Raw genomic sequence first — 27152 nt, forward strand, 5'->3', positions numbered from 1 at the left:
CTCGCTTTGCAACTCCGTGGTTTCAGGTTCAGTCCCACTGCACAGCACCTTGGGCAAGTGTCTTCTACTATAGTTCCAACCAATGTTTGTGAGTGAATTTGGTGGATGGTGGCATGTAAAAGCACCCACTACACTCTCAGAGTGGTTGGCGTTAGGAAGGGCATCCAGCTGTAGAAACTCTGCCAGATCAGATTGGAGCCTGGCGCAGCCATCTGGTTCGCCAGTCCTCAGTCAAATCATCCAACCCATGCTAGCATGGAAAGCGGACGTTAAACGAAGATGATGATGATGATGAAACTGTGAAACCCTACCTTATATACATATTTGTGTGTATATGTCTTTGTGTTAATGTTTATCTCCCCACCACTTGACAATCAATGTTGGTTTGTTTACATCCCTGTAACTTAACAGTTTAGCACAAGAGACCAACAAAATAAGTACCAGACTTAAAAATAAAAATAAATTTTGTGGTTGATTAGTTCAACTAAATCCTTCAAGTTGGTGCCCCAGCATGGCTACAGTCCTGTGACTGAAACAAGTGAAAGATAAAAGTTAGAGATATTGTTCTCCATCCACTAGTCAGCTGACTACTATTTTAGGATGATATTACACTGGCATTTAAGATATAGAGAATACCAAACGAGTTCCCTATGGATACCGTATTTATTACAACGAGTGGCTTGTAAACGTATCTAACTCGCTTTCGCTCGTTAGATACGTTTACAAGCCACGAGTTGTAATAAATACGGTATCCATAGGGAATGAGTTTGGTATTTTATTTATTACACACGAATAAACGACCATATTTTATTAACCCAATAACTAAATTCTTCACGTTTAGTTGTAACTTATGAATGACAAAAGTAGTGCCGTCACCGTGACCTCGGGTCATCACCATGGATTGACCAATCAGAAGCAGCGCTGTCACCGTGACCTCGGGTCATCACCATGGATTGACCAATCAGAAGCAGCGCTGTCACCATGACCTCGGGTCATCACCATGGATTGACCAATCAGAAGCAGCGCTCGCAGTATCTGACATATGTTAGATACCAAAAATATCTCAAAGTGTTCTCCCTCACATGTGTGTAATAAAAAAGCTTACCAATGTTTTGGTGGCCATCATGTTTGTTAAGTTGTTAGTACATTTGTGTTTAGGCGAAGTTGTGTGGCTAAGTGGTTGGGGTATGTGGCTCATTATCATAAGGTCATGAGTTCAAAAACCAGCGGTGCATTGTGTCCATGAGCAAAATGCTTTATTTCACATTGCTCCACTCCACTCAGCTGGTAAGAATGAGTAGTACCTGTAATTCAAAGGGCCAACCTTGTCACATTCTTTGTCACACTGAATTTTCCTGAGGACAATGTTAAGGGCACATGTGTCTGTGGAGTGCTCAGCCACTTGCACATCAATTTCATGAGCAGGCTGTTCTGTTGATTGGATCAATTGGAACCCTTGTCATCATAACTGATAGGTTGTCAGCATTGCAGTGTTTGACCCTTTAATATTCAAACTGGCCATATCAGGCCCAAATATTCAACTTATTTTATGTTCAAATTGACCTCTCACACCTACCCTATGATGCTTTCTACTTTAGGGACAAGGCCTCAAATTAGTGGGGAGGGGACTAGTTGATCACGTCGACCCCAGTGTTTCACTGGCGCTTATTTTATCGACCCCGAAAGGATGAAAGGCCACCTACCCTATAAAGTGATTCTAAAAATATACAATAACATCATCAAAGTCTCAAAGCTACAAGATAATGCATGATTAATTCAAAACAATATCAATAATGAAGCATTACATTTGAGAGAGAGTAATATGAATGTTAAAGGGTTAAGTTTTCAGTTCATTGATGTTTAATTTGTCAATACATTCGTGTTTAAACATAAACATGCATCACGGCACTGATAACATAATGTTTAGGTAGATTGTCAGTACACTTCTCATGGAAGTTGACTCCAAATCGAGAACAAATTTCCCCCCTAGGCTGTGCGAGATAACATTGCACATGTCGGCTCTGAGACAGTGCACTGTCCTGTGTCCCACATAAATTCACAAACATCATGCTGGTGGCACGTAAAAAATACCCACTACACTCTCGGAGTGGTTGGTGTTAGGAAGGGCATCCAGCTGTAGAAACTGCCAGATCAAGATTGGAGCCTGGTGCAGCCATCTGGTTCGCCAGACCTCAGTCAAATCGTCCAACCCATTCTAGCATGGAAAGTGGACGTTAAATGACGACGATGATGATGATGATGATGTCATGTGGGCCTGACCACTAGGCTTGAACATGCCCACTGGGTTACAGAAAAAAGTGAAGTGACAGTACACTAGTGTCTAAATTGTTAGCACACTAGTGGTTACATTGTAAGCACTTTGTTGTCACAGTTATTAGTTCACTAGTGTTTAGGTTATCAACATGTGTTTAGATTCTCAATTGACCTGTGTTTAAGTAGGCAACTTTAAATGTTTAAGAAGCCAGTACATTTGTGTTTAGGCCAACAGGACTGGTCTCTAGTTTATTGGCATGCTAATGTTTAGGCTGTCGAGACACAATATTTAGGTTATCAGTTGACCAGTGTTTAAGTAGTTATAATATTAGCATTCAATTTGTTGGCATGGTAACATTTAGGCTGTCATCTAACATCTCAGATGCAAGAGATAAAAAAAAATGAATGTACAACGGCTAGAAAAAAGATCCAAGAAGATTTAAAAGAAAATCTTTATTCATATATATATATTTTTTTTGTCAGATGAAGAAATAGTTTGATACATGTATTTAGTTACATAGATTGCTTTTTATGGGACATTACAAACAAAACACATTTTATTATTGCCTTGATTTATAGCTTTGCATTGAAGGTTTTGGAAAATTTGGTGCGTTCTTTAGAAAATTTCACATGGAGTTTTATGAACTTTGGGAAATTTTGAAATGGTCAAGCTTGAGAATGTGAGATGAGAGATGTCCTTGATGAACAGATTGGTGTACTGGGAGGATGGTAGAGGTTTTCCAGAGGAATATGGGACAGAGGCTCCATTCTGTCATGACCGAATGGTTCTTCATATTCTTTTCTTTTCCGGAAGCGCTTGGCAACTGCAATGAAGCAGATGACTGTAAGTGTGACGCTAATTGCCACAATAATTCCCATCACCACCTTGACATCTACAATCTTGGTAATTCCAGATTTGTCTCCTTCAAGTTTTGTCGTTACATTTATACAATGAAGTTTTAGCAGTTCTGAGTTGATTTGGTATAAAATACACAACTCATACATGGTGTGTGGCTTCAATCCCGTTATTGTGCAACGATGCATGCGTGATTTCAGGTAAATAACATTGTATTCACTGTCTTTGACACTTTCCTTGTAGTGGATTTGATATTTGTCCAGTAGCATGAGTGACTCACTTCCATTGAGAATAATTGTGATGTACGTATTGGAAGTCTTGCCAGTTATAATGTTTAGCCGACCTGATAAGACTTCGACTGACGCAGATCTTGTGTCATTACCCTTGATATTTTCCGCAACACATTTGTAACTCCCTGAATTGTTGAGACGTGCAAATCGGACGTAGTATAGACCATTATTGATTTCAGTTTGTTTTTCCGGATTAGTTTGGTTCTTTTTGGCTCCTTTGCCCACTAACCAATGGATTTGTGGCAGGGGTACACCAATGGCTAAACATTCTAGTGAAATTGGTTCCCCTATAGAAGTTTCAAAGTGTTTTGGAAATGAAGGAAGTGTTGTCGGAGGACAGGATTCTGGGATTTCATTCACACGGATCTTACTCAGCAGCGTTTTGTTGTTTGAGAAATCACAGATGATTTTGTTAGCATCATGGAACTCTATTCTGCTTTTGTTACCAGTGCTAGCTAGTTCCTTTAAGATCCAGTGGATATTACAGTCACACCTCAGTGGGTTGTGATACAAGTGAATGTTAGTGCAATTTGGAAGGCTTGCTTTTAGCGTGTAAGGTAGTGCCCACAACTTGTTATTGTGCAGATAGAGTTTCTGGAGATTCGGCACCTGGCTGAAGGCAGTTGGATGGATGAAGAGCAAATTTTTATTATCATGCATTTGCAGGATAGTCAGTTTTGGCAGGTGGTGGAATGAATTGTTTTGAATACTTTTCAGAAGGGGTAAAAAACTTAGTGATATCTCACTTATGTTGAGATGGTGAAATTCCTCTGACTTTACCGTTTCAAAAGAGTTTGCGTCTAATATCAAAATATCCAGGCTGGGCAAAGGCCTTACCTCCTGTGAAGGGATATTAGTAAGTCGGTTATTGGACAGATTTAACACACACAGTTTACTCAACCCTCGGAAAGCATTTACTTCTATCACTCTGATTTGGTTGCCAGTTAAATTAAGGGTTGAAAGAAGTGGCAACTCCCTGAATACATCATCGGTCAGCTTTCTCAGATCATTCTTCGATAAAAGGAGCTCACTAACAGATTTGATTCTCTGAAACCAGTCAGGGTTCACTGATGTTAATCCGTTACCTTCTAAATTTAAGACTTGAAGATTATTCAATCCTCCAAATGCATCTTTTCCAATTGAATGCAGCCGGTTATAAGACAAGTCTAATACCCTAAGGTTTTTCAGTCCTGTGAAAGCACCATCCTGCAAAGTTTTTAATAAATTATTATGTAAATTTAATACTTCAAGTAATCCATAAAGGAAGAACTGCCAGTGACTCTTAAATTTACTAATCTGGCTGGAGGAGAGATCAAGAATTTTCAGATTTTTCAGGTGAGGTAATTCTTGGACAATTTTAAATTTGTTTTTGGACAATAGAAAAGCTTCTGCTAAGTTATTGGAGATATTTGGCATTGAAACCAAATTGCTGTTACTGCAGTTAATTGTTTTTAGATTCTTATAGTTGGCATAAGAAACCACATCACATGTGCAGTTTGTTGCACAATGTGTTGTCCATGGATTTCTTAGTGGATTATCTCGGATTGGCTGCGGATTGGGTGCCAGCACTTGGTTGCTGGTAATGTTGTCTCTATTGCTCTTAATTCCATGGACAGAATTGATAATGGTAATGAGTGAGAGCACACCTAACAGACTGTATACAGGTGACCTCATTCTTCATTCTATGCTGACTTGAATTGAATGATAAAACCATAAATCGGACAGTGTTGCATGCTGCTATTCTTTGGATTACTGCTTCACACCAGGCGAGAGATTTTCTCTTGTGCAGCCATCATCTCTTGTAACCATAGAATATCTGAAATAAACACAAATAATAGAAATCAGTAAAGAAATATAGATTTACACTGATATAAATATTTAATACCCTGTACACTATACACCCTGTATACAACATACACTTAACTGAATCTTTCAAACAACATTCATATAATCCAATACTCTTTTCTAGTAACTGTATCCAAGACTTGAGTTATCCAATATATTGAATATATATTTTTCAGTGAAGAGAGATTTGGCTGTTATATTTAGCAAGTTGAGCAACGCGTTTGCAAAAAAAACATATCCCATAAGGCAACATAAAACACAAACCCAATAACACAGTAAAAGCCAACCTGATAGAAACCAGAGATAACTTCAAACACTACACCAATACCACATAACCGAATGAAACACATGTACACATGTGGAGAAAATAAATAAAATAATGATAATGAAACAAACCCAGGTGTGGCTGTGTGGTAAGAAGCTTGCTTACCAACCACATGGTTCCGGGTTCAGTCCCACTGTGTGGTACCTTTGGCAAGTGTTTCCTACTATAGCCTTGGGCTAACCAAAGCCTTGTGAGTGGATTTGGCAGACAGAAACTGAAAGAAGCCCATTGTATGTATGTATGTATAATATATATATATATATATATATAGTAGGCGCAGGAGTGGCTGTGTGGTAAGTAGCTTGCTTACCAACCACATGGTTCTGGGTTCAGTCCCACTGTGTGGCACCTTGGGCAAGTGTCTTCTCCTATAGCCTCGGGCCGACCAATGCCTTGTGAGTGGATTTGGTAGATGGAAACTGAAAGAAGCCTGTTGTAAATATGTATATATATGTGTGTGTGTGTGTGTGTGTGTGTGTGTTTGTGTGTCTGTGTTTGTCTCCCCAACATTGCTTGACAACTGATGCTGGTGTGTTTATGTCCTCATAACTTAGTGGTTCGGCAAAAGAGACCGATGGAATAAGGGGTCGATTTGCTCGACTAAAGGTGGTGCTCCAGCATGGCCGCAGTCAAATGACTGAAACAACTAAAAGAGTAAAAGAGAGTAACAGAGACAATGATACATACAACATAGCCTAACTAGTACCGTAACACTGTACATACTAACAGCATGATCTAATTTTGACTGTGACATGGGTACATACTGACAACGTGACCTAACATTGTGACACAATTACATTCTGACATGATGTAACAAGGGGACAATGGTACATATTGACAACATAATGTAACATAGAGATAATAGTATATTCTTGCAACACAGCCTGACTGACACAGAAAGGCTGTACATATGACAGTATGACCTAACATTGTGACATGGGTACATCATCATCATCATTTAGCGTCCGTTTTCCATGCTAGCATGGGTTGGACGGTTTAACTGGGGTCTGTGAAGCCAGAAGGCTGCATCAGGCCCAGTCTAATCTGGCAGTGTTTCTACAGCTGGATGCCCTTCCTAACGCCAACCACTCCGTGAGTGTAGTGGGTGCTTTTTACGTGCCACCTGCACAGGTGCCAGACAGAGCTGGCAAACGGCCACGAACGGATGGTGCTTTTACGTGCCACCGGAACGGGGGCCAGGCGAGGCTGGCAACGGACATGAACGGATGGTGCGAGGCTGGCAATGGACACGAGCGGATGGTGCAAGGCTGGCAACGGACACGAACGGATGGTGTTTTTACGTGCATACTGACATTATCTAACATGGCGACACATACATACTAACATAAGACTAACAGTGATACATACTAGCAGCATTACCTTAGTGACACTGGTACATATGACAGTTGGATATCTAACACAATATAGATAGCATATGGCTCACACTATTAATGAGATTTACTCTTTTACTTGTTTCAGTCATTTGACTGCGGCCATGCTGGAGCACCGCTTTTAGTCGAGCAAATCGACCCCAGGACTTATTCTTTGGAGGCCTAGTACTTATTCTATCAGTCTCTTTTGCCGAACCGCTAAGTTACGGAGACATAAACACACCACCATCGGTTGACAAGCGATGTTGGGGGGACAAACACATAAACATATACACACACACACATATATATATATGATGGGCTTCTTTCAGTTTCCGTCTACCAAATCCACTCACAAGGCTTTGGTCGGCCTGAGGCTCTAATAGAAGGCACTTGCACAAGGTGCCACGCAGTGGGACTGAACTCAGAACTATGTGATTGGTAAGCAAGCTACTTACCACACAGCCACTCCTCTGCCTATATTCGCACTATTAATATGATTCTCGACATATTGAAAATAGGACATCCAACATACTGAAAGTAGGACTACCAACACCTTGTAAATAATACATTCAGTAGACAACCAGTGAAAGAATGGTACATGCTAGAAAGCCTTGCTTCATTATGTGTGATGGTCATAGTTTAATTTCTACAGACAGTACCTCATTTTTAAGGTCCTTTTCAGATTTTATATAGATTTAAAGGAAGGCTCCTTGAAGATGAATTAATACATGTTATTGCCAGAAATGTAATATTGATAATTAAATAAAAAACAAAAACACTCAGATTTCAACAGTAATTTATTCCTAGACCGTATATATATATATATATATATATATATATATATATATATATATATATTCTCTCTTTTACTCTTTTACTTGTTTCAGTCATTTGACTGCACCCATGCTGGAGCACTGCCTTGAGTTGAGCAAATCGACCCCAAGACTTATTTTTTGTAAACCTAGTGCTTATTCAACTGGTCTCTTTTGCCAAACTGCTAAGTTATGGGGACGTAAACACACCACCATCGGTTGTCAAGCGATGTTGGGGGCACAAATACAGACACACAAACATACACACACACACACACACACACACACATATACACACATATATACATATATATGACAAGCTTCTTTCAGTTTCTGTCTACCAAATCCACTCATGGCTTTGCTTGGCCCGAGGCTATAGTAGAAGACACTTGCCCAAGAACCTGGAACTATGTGGTTGGTAAGCAAGCTACTTACCACACAGCCACTCCTGCGCCTATATATTAATATATGTTAATATATATATTATATCAGAGAAAAAATTAAAACCAAGGCAGAACGAGTATCTCAAGTCATTTAGAGTAATTTAATTAGGGTAAGGTGAATTTGAAGTCTTACAGCTATTTTCTGGGATAACCTAAGTTGTTGGTTAGCATGTCCATGAACTGGATATTCTGTCATCAGGGACAAGGTGTGAATATTTTAGATTGGAAGAATTTACAGTTTACAAGGAATGAAATTCATAGTTTATAAGAAATAAAATAAAAGAATAAAGTAGTAAAATAGAAGAATAAAGAGTAAAAGTAGTTAGAAGAATATAGGCAGGAGAATAATGTTCACAACTCATCTTTTTCCAGAGGATATGGATGTTGGTCAGTACTTCCATGAAGGTACTGGTTTTTAGTTAAAATCCCAGGTAAATCCAGGCAATATTTTGGCAGTGTTCTGAATGATGTATTTATATTGTAAATGTGAATATAGAGCGAGAAAATATGTTCTGTGCTTTAGAGTGTGCTTCTTTTTCAGATATATGATACACTGAAAAAGCATCATCCGATCGTGGCCGTTTGCCAGCCTCGTCCGGCACCTGTGCAGGTGGCACGTAAAAAGCACCCACTACACTCACGGAGTGGTTGGCGTTAGGAAGGGCATCCAGCTGTAGAAACATTGCTAGATCAGACTGGGCCTGGTGCAGCCTTCTGGCTTCCCAGACCCCAGTTGAACAGTCCAACCCAGGCTAGCATTGGAAAGCGGACGCTAAACGACGACGATGATGATGATGATATATATATATATACTAGCAGTATCGCCCGGCGTTGCTCAGGTTTGTAAGGGAAATAACTATAAAGCATTTTTAGAGAGTTTAGCCAAAAAATAGCAAAAAAATGGAAAAAAAATGATGGTAAATTTTTTTGAGAGTTAAAAAAGGTGGAGTTGCGTCCCCTAGACGGTCTGTGGTTTGGGTTTCTGATTCTCGACCCCATGTCGAATTTATCGATTTTTTTCAGAACTGGGGGAACTTTTCAAAATTTTCGCTGCGTTAGTTTTGAATTATGACATTGGGCTATGTGTGTGTCAAGTTTCATCAGAATCGGTTGAAAGCCGTGGTCAGAGTGAGGGTACAAGCAAACAGACACGCAGAAACACGCACAGACAAACTGCCGTTTATATATAGAGAGATAAACCTCCTGACACCTGTCATAAAACCAGCACCTTCTCAAATACTTCCCTATCCAGTTAGTTAAAGGGGCTTCTTCCTTATTGTGGTTTTTTCCTTGTCTTGCAGGTTACTTAGCAACCATACTAGTTCCAGTGGCAGGTAAAAAACACCTGCACAAACTGTAACATGGTTGGTGTTAGTAAGAAGGTCATCCAGCTGTAGAAACCATGCCAAAACTGACATTGTAGCTTGATGCAGCTCTGCAGGTTGCCAGATTCTGCCAAACCATCCAATCCATACCAGCATAGAAAAATGGATGTTAAGTAATAGCGATAATATAGTGTACTATGTGTTTGCTTGTTGGTAGGATCAGCAAAAACGTATTCAACCAAGTAAGAAATAAGTGCCATTTAATGGATACAGGAGTTAGGCATGAGCTACTTCAAGTTTCATGCTTGGTGAGTCCAGTAACTGGACAAGCTTTTATAGTGTTCTGTGCATGGCTTAGAACACTATACAAAATCTTTGCAGTCTGCTTTACACCTGCTTGATTACATCACTACCTGACCATTAAATTTGAAGTAGTTCATATATAACTTCTATATCCATTAAATCATATATATATATATATATATATATATATATATATAAATTTCTTTACTACCCACAAGGGGCTAAACACAGAGGGGACAAACAAGGACAGACAAAGGGATTAAGTCGATCACATCGACCCCAGTGCGTGACTGGTACTTAATTTATCGACCCTGAAAGGATGAAAGGCAAAGTTGACCTCGGCGGGATTTGAACTCGGTATGTAACGACAGACGAAATACGGCTACGCATTTCGCCCAGCGTGCTAACGTTTCTGCCAGCTCGCCGCCTTTTATATATATATATATGTAATAATTTTATTTTATTTTACATAAGCACCGCCTCGACTGGCTTCTGTGCCGGTGGCACATAAAAAGCACCAACCGATCGTGGCCGATGCCAGACCCCTCTGGCACCTGTGCAGGTGGCATGTAAAAAGCACCCACTACACTCACGGAGTGGTTGGCGTTAGGAAGGGCATCCAGCTGTAGAAACACTGCCAGATTAGACTGGAGCCTGGAGCAGCCCCTGGCTCCCCAGACCCCGGTCGAACCGTCCAACCCGTGCTAGCATGGAAAACAGACGTTAAACGATGATGATGATGATGATGATGATGATGATACTTATGCACATAAAACTGAAGTATGACCTCCATCAGCATATATGAGAAATTAGAGTTCTTGGCTTGATTTATTGGTACACTTGGACACAATGAGGTTAATAAAACCTAACCTGTTGCCACATGATCACATTCATGGAAGAAATTGAATATGGTACTGCAGCTCTATTAAAACACATCGATTATGTGAGTACTTGTTGCCCGCTTATTGGGGAAAATTATATCTTCCAGGTACAGGTGTGGGTAGGCATAGGTGTGGCTGGGTGGTTAAGAAGCTTGTTTCCCAACCACATGGTTTGGGGTTCAGTTCAATAACAGGGCACTTGGACGAGTATCTTCTACTATAGTCCCAGGTTGACCAAAGCCTTGTGAGTGGATTTGGTAGATGGAAACTGAAAGAAGCCCATTATATAATATACGCGTGTGTGTGTGTGTGTGTGTGTGTGTGTGTGTGTGTGTGTGTGTGTGTGTGTGTGTGTGTGTGTGAGTGAGTGAGTGTATGTTTGTTTCCTTGTCTTGATATTGTGTGACTGTAAATGAATGCCATTCATTTCCAGTATGATATATTTCCAATATTTTACAAAACCATGTCTGGTTTCTCTCTCTCTCTCTCTCTCTCACACACACACACATTATATAACGGGCTTCTTTCAATTTCCATCTACTAAATCCATTCACATGTCTTTTGTCAGCCCAGGACTATAGTAGAAAACCCTCTGGCTATGGGGAAATTTGGCATGGTTTTCTACAGCTTGATACCCTTCCTAGTGCCAACCACTCTGAGAGTGTGATAGGTGTTTTTATGTGCTACTGGCATGGGTGCCATTTGTGTGACATTGGTAACTGCCACAGCTGGGATTTTGCTCAGCTTGATGGGTCTTCTTCTCAAGCAAATGCCAAAGGTCTTGAACATCGCCTCTGAGAGGCCCAACACTTGAAAGGAACTCAGCCACTTTGTCTCCATGAGGCCCATCACTCGAATCCATGCACATGTGCACACATACACACACAGTTATGTACACTCACATATACATACACGCATACATTTACTTATATACACTCCTACAATTATATATACACTTATACACGCATATAACATATAGAATCATATGTTATATGCAAAGTGGGCATGAAAATGATGATGATGATGATGATGAATGTTGCCTATTTACAGCTAGGTAGACTGTGGTAGCCTGCGGTATTTGAAGCCTGATGGATTGTAACCTATTCAAGGTACCTGTATTCAGCTATGCAAAATCTATCAGCTTGTAGCACCTGTTGATATCTAGATGGGCACTACCATTCCAAAGCACAGCTAGTTATACCTGCTTCTATAATTAGATTACAGTTAGATGGCCTGTAAAATAAAAAAAGGGTAAAGACCCCCTACAGTCATGAATAACCATGGAATCGCGCTTAGGAAGTTACCCTCCAAGACACAAGTCTGGGGAAGGTTGTTTATAGAAGACCAGTAGTTGACCACATCACTGGTGTTAGGCCTAGAAGGATTGTACTAGTCTGTTATATCTACTTATATTTTGATGTGCTACCCTATGGTACCTTTACAGAGAGATGAACTGAACCACACACGTGTGCACAGACACATAAATACACAGAGTTATGCACCCTAACATGTACACATATACATTTACTCATATGCATTCATACAATTATATATACATTTATGCGTATGTATAACATATGCGATCATATATGTGTATGTATGTGTGTGCATATGTATATATGTATGCATACACACACACACATATATATATACACACACATGCATACATGCACAAATGCTTTATACACATTCATCCACAACCTAATAATTATATAGTCATGTACTCCATGTGTTACATATTATATGTATGTTTTTTATTATCATTACAAATCTTTGCACACATACGAATACACACACACACACACACACACACACACACACACACAGAGTCAGATATGATTTTTTCCCCCATATGTATGTGTATGATTCTATATGTTATATGCATGTATAAATGTATGTATAATTCTAGGAGTGTATACAAGTAAATTATGTGTGAGTGTTCATAACTGTGTATTTGTGTGTGTACCTTGATATATATATATATATATATATTTATTATATATATGTGTGTGTGTGTAAATATGCATGCATTCGCATATACACTTGCACACAAATAAAATATTTACATGCATGTTCAGACCCACAAATATGCATTGATACACCTCACGCAAGACTATACGCACAACTACCCTGGTATATATAATTATAGCTGTCTTATTTCAATTATGTGCATGAATATGCATACACACGCTCACAAAACCTGGTATAATTACAACTCAGGTTCAATTCTCAACCATCACAGTGCTACACATCCTACACTCTTATTGAACCACTACCAATATTACGTATAGCAACCAGCAATTTAATATCATCACCATCATCATCATAATCAATTCCACAACGATCATCATCATCATCAACATCTCAGGCCAGCCTCCTATCTTAATTACTGCTCAGATCAATATAGTGCAGCTTTGATGTGCAACATTGCACAATAATGATCAATAGATGTGCATCTTGGTGGTAGCATATTGCAGCAAAGTTGCATCTGGCTATTGTTCCATTGTGCACTGATGTGGTTTACATTGTATTTGAACAGTAATGTGATGGTCTAGTGATTTGGTCTCAAGGCAGTTTCACAACAAAGTTTGGTAATGGTCTAATCATAATTTAAATGATGGTTTTATAATGGTTGTATGATAGCATCGCTATTGTCAGGCAACAGTCCGGTGGTGTTCTTAAAATAGTGTGGTCTTGGTCATTTAATGATCTGCTGATGGTTTGTTAACAGTTGTTTGAAAGTCTGGCCATTGTCTTGTGGCATTATGACATTATAATGGCTTGAAAACAGCCTTGAATGAATGTTTCCATCTAAGGGGCCTTAAACACAGCCACTATTCTTATCCATTCATTGCATTTTCATGCACTCTTTGTTATGAATACAGTTAGTAGGTCTTGAGTTCTCTTCTGACCTAATTTACTCTCAGAGTTGACCTCCTTAGCCTTTAGCTCTTCACAAGTATCAAGACAGTAAGGGTTTATACTTGGAGCTGTCCTTCTCCTAGTTTGGCTCCTTCCAAGGCTGCTGAGCCCAGACTGCTTACCCTAGTTATACCACCAGTGTTGCTATCTCCTAGAGACTTATTTTATGTCAGATACAAACCAGGAATTTCCAAGTCCCTGCACTATTGCGAGATAGTTGTTGACCCTATGTTGTCTTCGTCCATTCTTTTGGCAGGTATTGTTTTTATCCTGATGGGTTTCTAGCAACCAGGCTTGCCTAGTGAGGAAGTATTGTAGTTGCCAATGACTTAGACCATGCAACAGATTATATTGGACTATATCGTGTCATCAGTAGCATTTATGACTAAACTGACTAACAGACATATAGCTTTATTGCTAAAAAACACCACCACCACCATACCACCCATGTTAAAATGAGAAAATGAATAAAAAATATTGTAAAGTATAAAAGCCATCTTATCATGGCTAACCACATTGGGGAGGGGGTGTTACTGTAGCTTTATAGCCCCAAGAGATCGTCGTCTCTAGCTGGCTCTAGACACAATATCTGTGTCCTTGGAGTATTTGCAAAGGGAGGCCATCCCTTCCTCGCAAGCCTGAGTGATACGCTCGAACTAGTTTCGGGATTGTTGTCCCTCGTCAACGGGCGGTAACCACCAGGTAGCGATAAAAGTGAAGGCTCCTTTGCAAATAGATATAAGTTTTTCTAATGGCGTCTGCCACTGATGTCGAAAAACGAACAGTAAGCATAATTAAATCTCAGAATGAGATTGAAACAGTAATCGCTCGATAATGTAAAGTATAGAAGCCATCTTATCATGGCTAACCACATTGGGGAGGGGGTGTTACTGTAGCTTTATAGCCCCAAGAGATCCTCGTCTCTAACTTAAAGAAAAATTGCAGTGAAAGAACCAAGGAATAATACAATGACATATGAATTTGCAAACTAATTAAAAAAAAATGGTCCAGACATTGTCATTAAGGATGGAGCTAGGAAAAAAATATCTCTTCATTGACTTTGCTTCCTTCCAGAACATTCTTGAAATGAAATTGAGAACCTACGATGTAAATAAATGTCCTCAATTTCATTCACAGCCTTCTAACATAACCCATCTTTTCTTCAGAAAAGAAAGAAAAAAAAGAAAGAATCCTGCCTGGAACATCAAAACCTAATTCCCTATTCTTACTGCACACAATCTTATCATCATTGTCATCATTTAGCATCCACTTTCTATGCTGTCAGTGTTTCTCAACCGGGGTTTCGCAAAAGGTTCGTAGGAGTTCTGTGAAAAAGACTGAGATAAGCTAATGCTAATTTCATGCTCAGCATATTATTGGTTAATGTGATATTGTGATATAAACATCATCCTGTATAACCTATTATGTTATCAAAAAGAATATAACAATTGGGGATGTATATATATATATGTGATACTTACCACATGAACTACAATGAAAAATATGAGAAAGATATACTCTTACTCTTTACTCTTTTACTTGTTTCAGTCATTTGACTGCGGCCATGCTGGAGCACCGCCTTTAGTCGAGCAAATCGACCCCGGGACTTATACTTTGTAAGCCCAGTACTTATTCTATTGGTCTCTTTTGCCGAACCGCTAAGTGACGGGGACATAAACACACCAGCATCGGTTGTCAAGCAATGCTAGGGGGACAAACACAGACTCACAAACACACACACACGCATATATATATATATATACGACGGGCTTCTTTCAGTTTCCGTCTAACAAATCCACTCACACGGCATTGGTCGGCCCGGGGCTATAGCAGAAGACACTTGCCCAAGATGCCACGCAGTGGAGCTGAACCCGGAACCATGTGGTTGGTTAGCAAGCTACTTACCACACAGCCACTCCTGATATATAATTTTTTTTTTATTCAGGGGTTCCTTGAGACATGTTATTTATTTTAAGGTTTATTCAGGGGTAAAAAGGTTGAGAAACACTGGGTTAGCTCAAGCATGGCAAGACGAAAAGCAAAGTTGATTTCTAACAAAGATACAATATTGCAAATTTTAGGAATTACAAAGATACAATATTATAAATTTTGGGTATTGCCAGTGCCGCTGGACTGGCTCCTGTGCAGGTGGCACATAAAAAGCACCATTTGAGTGTGGCCATTGTCAGTACCGCCTGACTGGCCCTCATGTCGGTGGCACGTAAAAGCACCAACTACACTCTCGGAGTGGCTGGTGTTAGGAAGGGCATCCAGCTGTAGAAACTTTGCCAGATCAGACTGGAGTCTGGTTCGCCAGACCTCAGTCAAATCGTCAAATCCATGCAAGCATGGAAAGCAGATGTTAAACGATGATGATGATGATGTTAATGCAAATTCCCTCACCCCCATCCCATCACAACTTGATCAGCATTTTATTTTATTGATATCCAAAGATAGAAGGCAAAATTGACTTCTGAATGTGAATGGATATAACTGAATACCATAAAGCATTTTATCGGGTATTATATAATGCATCCTGCAATATTTCGTTACCTTTGTGTCAATATGGTTGGTATTTTTTATTTTTTACTTGTTTTAGTTATTGGACTGTGGCCATGCTAGGGTACCACCTTTGAAAGGTTTTTAATCAAATAGATTGAGCCCAGTACTTATTCTGGTTCCGGGTTCATTCCCACTGCGTAGCATCTTGGGCAAGTGTCTTCTACTATAGCCTCGGGCTGACCAAAGCCTTGTGAGTGGATTTGGTAGACAGAAACTGAAAGAAGCCCGTCGTATACATGTATATATATATATATATATATATATATATATATGTATGTGTGTGAATATGTTTGTGTTTGTTCCCCCAACATCACTTGACAACCGATGCTGGTGTGTTTACGTCCCCGTAACTTAGCAGTTTGGTAAAAGAGACTAATAGAATATGTACTAGGCTTACAAAGAATAAGTCCTGGGGTTGATTTGCTTGACTAAAGGTGGTGCTCCAGCATGGCTGCAGTCAAATGACTAAACAAGTAAAAGTAAAACTCTCTTTTGCCAAACAGGTAATTTACAGGGGTGTAAACAAGCCAACACCAGTTATCAAGTGGTAGGGTTGCAAAGACACACACATACACACACAGATGTATGTGTGTGTACATGATGGGCTTCCACACAGTTTCAGCCAACCAAATTCACTCATGTCATTGGTTGTCTTGAGGCTATAGTAGAAGATACAATTGCCTGAGATGTTGCATTGAGAGACCTAGACCCAAAGCCATGTGATTGCAAATCTAGCTTCTTAACTATAGTCAATAAGTTAGGCATTAGTGATGGGTATCTTCTGCTCCTTTATTTTGCTGATCCAGAAGAAGAAAATTATTAAGAAGAACTTTCTTTTCCTTTTTTCTGTTTTGGTAAGATTTAAATTCAAAAATGGAAGTGAATTTAAATAGCAAACCCCTAGACAATTTATACTTCTTGACTTCTTTTATACTTCTTGCGGCTGTTCACCAGCCTCGTCTGGCACCTGTGTCGGTGGCACATAAAAAAACACCATCCGAGCGTGGCCGTCTGCCAGCCTCGTCTGGCACCTGTGTCGGTGGCACATAAAAAAACACCATCCGAGCGTGGCCGTCTGCCAGCCTCGTCTGGCACCTGTGTCGGTGGCACATAAAATCACCCTGACACTCTCAGAGTGGTTGGCGTTAGGAAGGGCATCCAGCTGTAGAAACACTGCCAGATCTGACTGGCCTGGTGCAGCCTTCGGGCTCCCCAGACCCCAGTTGAACTGTCCAACCCATGCTAGCATGGAAAGCGGACGTTAAACGATGATGATGATGATGACTGATTTGTTCCAATGTAGCTCATCACACAAGTTACTAATTGATGTGACTATCTTTATAAAAACAGGTTAGTCATCTGCATCATCTCTTGCCCGCCACCCTCTTTTCCGTCTCAGACTTGGATATTTGGAATTTTGCCCAAAAAAAGTATATCAGAAATTCATGCCTTGCTATATTACACATTTGGTCTTAATATACAGACAGAAACACCTATTTTCCTTCCGTTTCTCTGATCAACTACATCGGTGCTTTCTCTTGTATATTTTGGTTTTTGAAAGTTTTGAAACATATGGAAATGGTTTGTTCTAAATTTTTGTCTGCTACATTTTTTTTTTTTTTTTGGCTAAAGTTTTTTTTTTTTTTTTGGTCAGCTGTACTCTTAACATTTGAAATGGTGGCAGACAGTTTGGAGAAAGTATGGTCAATTGACTTAACACCAGAATTCAAATTTTGCCTATCCTCCCTATCACCCATCATCATCATCATCATTTTCATGTCCACTTTTCCATGCTTGCATGGGTCAGCTGGAACCTTTTGAGGCAGGTTTTATAGGCCCAGATGCCCTTTCTGTCACCACTCCTCACCTGTTTTCAAGCAAGGTAATATAGCCTCATGGTCAGTCATCATCATCATCATCATCGTTTAATGTCCGCTTTCCATGCTAGCATGGGTTGGACGGTTCAACTGGGGTCTGGGGAGCCAGAAGGCTGCACCAGGCCAGTCAGATCTGGCAGTGTTTCTACAGCTGATGCCCTTCCTAATGCCAACCACTCCGAGAGTGTAGTGGGTGATTTTATGTGCCACCGACACAGGTGCCAGACGAGGCTGGCGAACGGCCACGCTCGGATGGTGTTTTTTATGTGCCACCGACACAGGTGCCAGACGAGGCTGGCGACGGCCACGATCGGATGGTGTTTGTTATGTGCCCACAGTCATGTTCTCACAAAATACTTAAAATAAATAATAACAGTGACACTCAATTTACAACTGTCAGGCAATGTCAAGACAAGGAAACACAACCCACATGTGCACACCTTGTGCACCACACGTGCACACCTTGTGCTCCACATGTGCACACCTTGTGCTCCACATGTGCACACCTTGTGCTCCACATGTGCACACCTTGTGCACCACACTTGCACACCTTGTGCACCACACGTGCACACCTTGTGCACCACACGTGCACACCTTGTGCTCCACACGTGCACACCTTGTGCTCCACATGTGCACACCTTGTGCTCCACATGTGCACACCTTGTGCTCCACATGTGCACACCTTGTGCACCACACTTGCACACCTTGTGCACCACACGTGCACACCTTGTGCACCACACGTGCACACCTTGTGCTCCACACGTGCACACCTTGTGCTCCACATGTGCACACCTTGTGCTCCACATGTGCACACCTTGTGCTCCACATGTGCACACCTTGTGCTCCACATGTGCACACCTTGTGCACCACACTTGCACACCTTGTGCACCACACGTGCACACCTTGTGCTCCACACGTGCACACCTTGTGCACCACATGTGCACACCTTGTGCTCCACATGTGCACACACACTCACACATGCACACAAACTTCTTTCAGTTTCTTATTTCTTTATTGACCACTAGGGGCTAAACATAGAGGAGACAAACACGAACAAAGGGATTAAGTCGATTACATCGACCCTAGTGCATAACTGGTACTTAATTTATCGACCCTGAAAGGATGAAAGGCAAAGTTGACCTTGGTGGAATTTGAACTCAGAATGTAACAGCAGATGAAATACCGCTAAGTATTTCGCCCAGTGTGCTAATGTTTCTACCAGCTCGCCACCTTAAATTCTTTCAGTTTCTAACTACCAAATCTACTCACAAGGTTTTGGTCGGCCTAGGACCAAAGTAGAAGACACTTGCCCAAGGTGCCACATAGTGGGACTGAACCTGGAACAATGTGGTTGGGAAGCAAACTATTTGCCACTCAGCCACACCTGCAGCCCAAGAAAGATAAACAGCAAGGTAAACTCTGAACTTACAGAAAAGGACTTAACTAAATGATTCCATGAAACATTTTGTCTATCACTGTCTTAATTTTACCATCAATCACCACTTATTAACATAGATACAAAGCTACAAATCTTTTATGAGGAGGTTGATTAACTGCTACTTTTAGAAGGTTGAATGACCAGAAAGAGAGTCCTTTGTTAACTTGTAATATATGCAGAAACATGTGTTGTTATGTACAGTTTAGTGTGGTAAGTTATATATAGTGTGGTGTGTTGTATATATACAGGGTAGTTCATGTGGTGTATTCTTTATTCTTTAGTTACATGCAGTTTAGTGTGATGTGTTGTATAGTAATGGGTGACAAGGGAAAATTTTGTCAAGTATGATTTTAAGTTTTCACTGCATATTGACTATAGAAAATAGTCTAATATTTGGGCATATAAAACCCCCGATGGAAAACAATGGGCATTAGTATGTGTGGGAAATGTCTGTATTTTTTTCAGTGATATATAAAGATATATACAAATGAATGAAGCTCTCAGATCCTGAGTCACTTTGTTACTTCTGCTAAATATTAATAATAATAATAATGATATATATATATATATTTATACACACACACACACACATGTCTCCGTGGATATGTGCATCATATACAGTTGTATTTATAGTTGTGAATGTATATACAGCATAGAAAGATATGTTTTGTATATGATCACAGTGTGTACCTTTGTGCGTGTATCCTATATATCATACCTTTATATGTTAGAGTGGTACATACACATGGCTATACACACACACACACACACACACACAAGGTATATGTTATGTACAGTAGCTCTTAGTTATACATCTGTGTGTGTGTGTAATATCTATTTTTCTATCCACACACTAGTGTAACTAGATAATCAGTCATGTGACCTTTTAATGATTACAGGTATCCACCAATGGGGGATGAGCCTTATTGATTTCTTTTGTGTGAGGGATATGACTGGCAACTTTGTGAGGATGAAATGCAGAACATACCTTAGTGAGATTTGAACTCAGAATGTTGAAGTTCCACTACTAAACGTTGACAGATACTTTGCCCCAAACTCCAATGATTTTGCCAATTCACTGCTCTGCATGCATGCATGTGTGAGTGTGTACGTACATACATACCATACATACACACATACACACATACACACACACACACATACACACACACATACATACACACACACACATCACATCACACCACACCACACCACACCAAACACATGGCATGATTGTGTTCAGTGAAGTGAAAAGGGGAGTAGAATTTCAAATGAGTTCACCCAGAAGTAGTGTTGCTTATTTATTGTTGTATCAGGTGACTGTAGCTTTTAGTGGGTAGTTGTTTCACATGTCCCCTGTGACACCTTACTACTAAATTAACCTTTGACACCTGAAGAAAAAACTGAACTTGGCTGATATGCCAGCTATTAACTCAACCGTTAATTCTCCATACAATCATTTAACACACACACACACACACACACAACACACACACACACACACACAACACACACACACACACACAAACTCACACACAAACACACACACACACACACACACAAACACACACACACACACACACACACACACACACACACACACACACACTGTATATTGCTATATGTTTGTCACTGAATCCTATTACCATACAGTCACCAACTTTGATACATAATCCCTGTTATGAAATCCTTTCCTGACTTGACCTTCCTTCCCAAAATGTCACCTGACACACAAGCCAGTTGAATCAGGTTTCAATGTTTATACTTTATTACTTCCATGTTTTCGAATTAATTCTTTATTTCTTGTATTGATTTCAATCATTGTACTCTGGCTTTACTGAGACACCACCTTCATAGGTTTTAGCCAATTATCTCAACACCATATATATATATATATATATATATATATATATATATATATATGCGCAGGAGTGGCTGTGTGGTAAGTAGCTTGCTTATCAACCACATGGTTCCAGGTTCAGTCCCACTGCGTGGCACCTTGGGCAAGTGTTTTCTACTATAGCCTCAGGCCAACCAAGGCCTTCTGAGTGGATTTGGTAGACGAAAACTGAAAGAAGCCTGTCATATATATGTATATATATATATGTGTGTGTGTTTGTGTGTCTGTGTTTGTCCCCACAACATTGCTTGACAACTGATGCTGGCGTGTTTACGTCCCTGTAACTTAGCGGTTCAGCAAAAGAGACCGATAGAATAAGTACTAGGCTTACATAGAATAAGTCCTGCGGTCGATTTGCTCGACTAAAGGCGGTGCTTCAGCATGGCCGCAGTCAAATGACTGAAACAAATAAGAGCGTAAAAGAGTAATATATATATATATTTGTGTGTGTGTGTTTATGTTCATGTATATTTGCATATATGTAATTTTATATTTGAGTGTACATCTTGCAGAATACAAATCCTAATAATATTTATACAATTATATTTATACAATTCCTAATAATATTTAATTATAAAATTATAATAGGATCTTTTTTGATGTTTAATTTTAGAAATATAATAGGATTTTTTAAACATTGAATGGCTATGAAAGTCCATCTGAGTAAAATAGGGTCCAGGGGTAAAAAAACGGTTGAGAAACACTGTTCTAGTCTAATGGCATGGTTAGACACCAAAGCAGCTTATTGTCCCAGAGTGGCTAGGTATACCAGCTGTCGGACTCTTTGGATTAAGATTATATATCTTCGTCGCTTTGAGACCGCGACCTGTTCACTGAAAAAATTCGGACAAATTAAATTTAAATGTTGAAGTGAATCTAACGGATTTTAGTGTGTTTCTTCAATGGCTTATAAACACCTTCCAAGCTGCAATTGTTTGTGTATATATATATATGAATAAAAAATGGAGTTAACGCAGGTGTAAACAAGTATTTTTACTTTCGACACATGTTTCGAAAATTCCACTGATACTTGTGAGATTAAGTTTCTACCTTTATAAACAAGGAGTTACAACACCTTTACTTGTGAGATTTTTGCTGCCCTGGTAACTATTTATTTATTTTTCCGTGTTAATTGTTAACAAGGTAAAAATACACTCATCTATTTATATATATATATATATATATATATATATACACACACACACACACATGACGAACTTCTTTCAGTTTCCATCTATTAAATTCACTCACAAAGCTTTGGTCTGCCTGAGGCTATAGTAGAAGACACTTGCCCAAGATGCCATGCAGTGGGACTGATCCCGGAACCATGTGATTGGGAAGCAAGCTTCTTACCACAAAGCCACGCTTGTGCCTGAATAAAATAATAATGAATAAAATTAATCTATCAATGTAAATGTGTTTTTAATGGTTACAACGACTCTACCATAATGAAATTGTTTTAGTGCTAACGTACAATCTCAGACTAGATCACTTTAATAAGTGCATCCCATAAAGTTTATGAAAGTAGCTGTTGGTTGGTGATATGAAGCACATCTTGTTGGAGAATTCTTGTTGATTAACCATGCGGTACTGTACATTGGCTTTTAGAACCAACTGCATTAACAAGACCGATGCCTATCTTATTAGTACTGTATATGACCGGGCAAGAAATATATTTAACTCTTCCACTCATATTTTCTATCTCTCCTCTTTATGCCACTCACTTCTTTGTCTCAGTTTGCTCCGTTAGATCTTACACTTCCGCAACCTTGTCTCCTAAGATTTGCATCTTTCTAAGATATCTTCTTGAATATTCAAAAGTTTGACCTAAGCATAAACAGCATCTGATTGTCCTTACTGTATAAGCCCACCTCGTATTTAGAAAAGCCAGGGAAAGCCCATAGGCACAGTTCCTTCTCTTTAAGTTCATTAAAAAGAAATGTCCTCAGAATGAAGGACTAAATGTGATGGTTGGAGTGGCATTTAACCCTTTAGCATTCAAGCTGGCCACATCCAGCCCAAATATTCTATGTTTTATGTTCAAACCAGCCAGATCTGGCCTCTTGCAACTATTCTACAATGTCATTCAAAAAATAAAACAATCACATCATTGAAATCTCAGAGCTATGAGATAATGCATGATTAATATAAAACAATGTCAATAAATAAGCATCATATTTGGCAGAGTAATTTGAATGCTAACGAGTTAGAGAAATGCCATCATGAAAAAGAGAAAGATGATATAGTGTTGCTGTTTAGCTGCAGTTTAGCTTTAATTATGAAATGTATTCCAACCATGACCATTGTGTCTTTTTGTACATAGTGTGTCTAGGGTCACATTATCTGCAATGTTGTTCTTTTCTTAAGAGGTTAGGGTGTGATTCAAGAAAAATTTACCTTCTATTTCTAGCAGATCAGACAGCCATATAATGTTCCTTTGAAACAAAGTACTGAATGCAGGATTTGGTGCATCATTTAACAAAAGATGTGAAGCTGACTGTAGTGAGGAGCAGAAAGATATCTATAAGAGGTTGATACAAAATGAGGGTAGGAGACAGACTGGCTCAAGTCATTAACTGAAATTGTGAGCTTCAATTTTGACATTCAGCCTATAAATTGATTAGTAACCTGTTGGTGATGGCAGCCAAATCACTGAAAATTGCAAACTAACATCTTAAAATAAAGGAACTTGAATATCATGTCTTTTTTGTATATAGTGTCTAAAGGAGCACTCCGTCGGTTGCGACGATGAGGGTCCCAGCTGATACGATCAACGGAACAGTTTGCTCGTGATATTAACGTGCAAGTGGCTGAGCACTCCACAGACACGTGTACCCTTAACGTAGTTCTCGGGGATATTCAGCGTGACACAGATTGTGACTAGGCTGGCCCTTTGAAATACAGGTACAAGAGAAACAGGAAGAAAGAGCGAGAGAAAGTTGTGGTGAAAGAGTACAACAGGGTTCACCACCATCCCCTGCCGGAGCCTCGTGGAGCTTTAGGTGTTTTCGCTCAATAAATACTCACAATGCCCGGTCTGGGAATCGAAACCGCGATCCTCTGACTGCGAGTCCACTGCCCTAACCACTGGGCCATTGCGCTTCCACATATAGTGTCTAGGGTCACATTATCTGCCATGTTGTTCCTTTCTTAAGAGATTAGGGAGTGAAAGTCTATATAGGCTATAGATAGTGTCCTTCTGCCTTGTATGCATGTATGTTAGACTGAAAGAGTATAATTGCAGATATGAGTGGCTGAAATGGGGTTTATCCAAAGGGTCTCTGGAGTAGTGTTACTCAGCATGGTGCTTGACTTGGAAATCAGGGAGTCTCTCAATGTTGATCTGCTACTCTTCTGCATTGAGAGTTCATAACTCTGGTATTACAGACATGTGATTAGAATGTCACAGGAAAGAACTGCAAGACAGGTTCTTCAAGTCAAGTCAACTGGTAGGAGACCTTGGGGGTAGACCAAGAGTGAGAGAGATAGTATCCATAGTCTCAGTTCGTCACATTTGGGAACCCAACCGGAAAGTGTAATGATGGTTGCTTCTGACTGGACCTTATGGAGGAGGTGCCTGAGGATTCTACCCACTCTCAGAAATACTGGGTAGAAGGGATGAATGGATGGATGGATGGATGGATAGATTGATGGATGGATGGTAGAGAGGACGGATGGATGTTGTTCCTGATACATTACACCTCAATACAAGACAATGGTTTGCTCATTATTCCTGGTATTTTTGATTTGGAGAAGGTGTTTGACTGGGTACCACATTTAGTAATTTGGTGGTCACTAAGGAAACTAGGTGTACATGAAAGGAGTGTGAGGGTTGTACAAGCCATGTACTAACATGCCGTAAGTAAAATGAGAGTCAACAACAATTTCAGTGAAGACTTAAGTATGAAGGTAAGAGTTTATCAAGGGTCTGTCTTCAGATTTCTTTTATTTATCAGAACTCCAGAAAAAAACCTCATTGGTCCGAGAAGGTCTATATAGGCTATAGATAGTGTCCCTCTGCCTTAGATTATTAGATGAAATACTGGAAAACACGTGAACCCTATGCATGTATACATCCATATATACATACCTACATGCAGCACACCTCATGTGCACAAATAAAAATTAGCTTCACTAATCTGGTATTCATCTTCCACCACTCTAATCTGAGAGCTATGGGCAGTATCCTTCCTACTTAAATGCAATGTGTATGTCCTCACCTACCCTCCACCAAAAAAAAAAAACCCACAATGAAATAAAACAAGCAAAAACCAGATCTGAAGAAAGTAATACATATGAGGCTTCAGTTGAAGGGGGAGGAGGAGAGCTAATAGTTGTTGTTGATAAACCTCCAGCATAGATAGTCTGCTTTTAGAAATCTCTTGTATTTTACACATTGTACAGATTGCCAGTTGATGTATTTGAGCTTCTTACTGCAGATGGCATAGATATGAATCTATTTATTTGAATAATCTGAACTGACAAGTACAGTGAGGTGTGCATCTCTGCTACAACTGATGTTATTGGTGCACATCTAGAGACATATATGATGTATAATACACATCTTACGCATCTTCATTGTGCTGAAGCAAGACACATGCATGTCGCCATGTGTGTGTGTGTGCGTATGCATTTGTATATGTGTATATATTTACTTATCTATATATGTGTATATATGTATATTCATGTATATATATATATATATATATATATATATATATACACACACACACAGACATACATATATACATACAGGTGCAGGAGTTACTGTGTGGTAAGAAGCTTGCTTCCAAACCACATGGTTCTGTGTTCAGTCCCACTGCATGGCACCTGGGGCAAGTGTTTTCTGCTATAGCATTGGACCAACCAAAGCTTTGTGAGTGGATTTGGTAGACGGAAACTGAAAGAAGCCCATCATATATATATATATATATATATATATATATATATATATATATATACAAATGTATTTGTGAGTTTGTGTTTGTCACCCACCATTGCTTGATGACTGATTTTGGTGTGTTTATGTCCCTGTAACTTAGCAGTTTCAGAAAAAGAGACCGATAGAATAAGTACTAGGCTTACAAAGAATAAGTCCTGGGGTAGATTGCTTGACTAAAGGCAGTGCTCTAGCAAATGGCTGAAACAAGTAAAGAATACATACATATATATATATATATATGTACGTATGTTTATGTATATTCATATACATGTGTGCATGACTGTGTATATATATATGCATGTATGTATATATTTGTGTATGCATGTATGTATTTATAGTCAATCTAAACAAGAACAAGCAAGAAAAAACAACAATGTGAGGACGTGGGACAAGTACTGTGTTATTGGATGCTCAGGAAAGGAAAGAAAAGAAAGAGGATTTCATGTTTCAAGCGGAGCTCTTCATCAGAAATATGGAAAAAGTCCAAAGAAGGGAAGACGAAGAAAGTAAATCGCCAATGATACACATCATCATCATCATCATCATCATCATTGTTTAACGTCCGCTTTCCATGCTAGCATGGGTTGGACGGTTCAACTGGGGTCTGGGGAGCCAGAAGGCTGCACCAGGCTCCAGTCTGATCTGGCAGTGTTTCTACAGCTGGATGCCCTTCCTAACGCCAACCACTCCGAGAGTGTAGTGGGTGATTTTATGTGCCACCGACACAGGTGCCAGACGAGGCAGGCGAACGGCCACGCTCGGATGGTGTTTTTCATGTGCCACC

The 27152-nt window shown here is 39.6% G+C and overlaps 2 protein-coding genes across 4 annotated transcripts in view; one reads left to right on the plus strand and one right to left on the minus strand.

Moving 5' to 3' along the window:
- Positions 1 to 27152, plus strand: part of LOC115210382 (mitochondrial inner membrane protease subunit 2) — a 646016-nt gene that overhangs the window by 71619 nt on the left and 547245 nt on the right. The gene's annotated exons all lie outside the window — the stretch shown is intronic.
- The window catches only part of LOC115210381 (leucine-rich repeat neuronal protein 1), a 99285-nt gene continuing 74841 nt past the window's right edge, over positions 2709 to 27152 (minus strand). For both annotated transcript variants that reach the window (XM_029778949.2, XM_029778950.2), the window contains exon 2: positions 2709 to 5236. In XM_029778949.2, the coding sequence (XP_029634809.1) occupies positions 2941 to 5094 (2154 nt within the window). In that variant the 5' untranslated portion in view covers positions 5095 to 5236 and the 3' untranslated portion in view covers positions 2709 to 2940. The remainder of the gene's footprint in view (positions 5237 to 27152) is intronic.

The sequence above is a fragment of the Octopus sinensis genome, linkage group LG4, assembly GCF_006345805.1.
Source record: "Octopus sinensis linkage group LG4, ASM634580v1, whole genome shotgun sequence".
NCBI classification, from domain to species: Eukaryota; Metazoa; Mollusca; class Cephalopoda; order Octopoda; family Octopodidae; genus Octopus; species Octopus sinensis.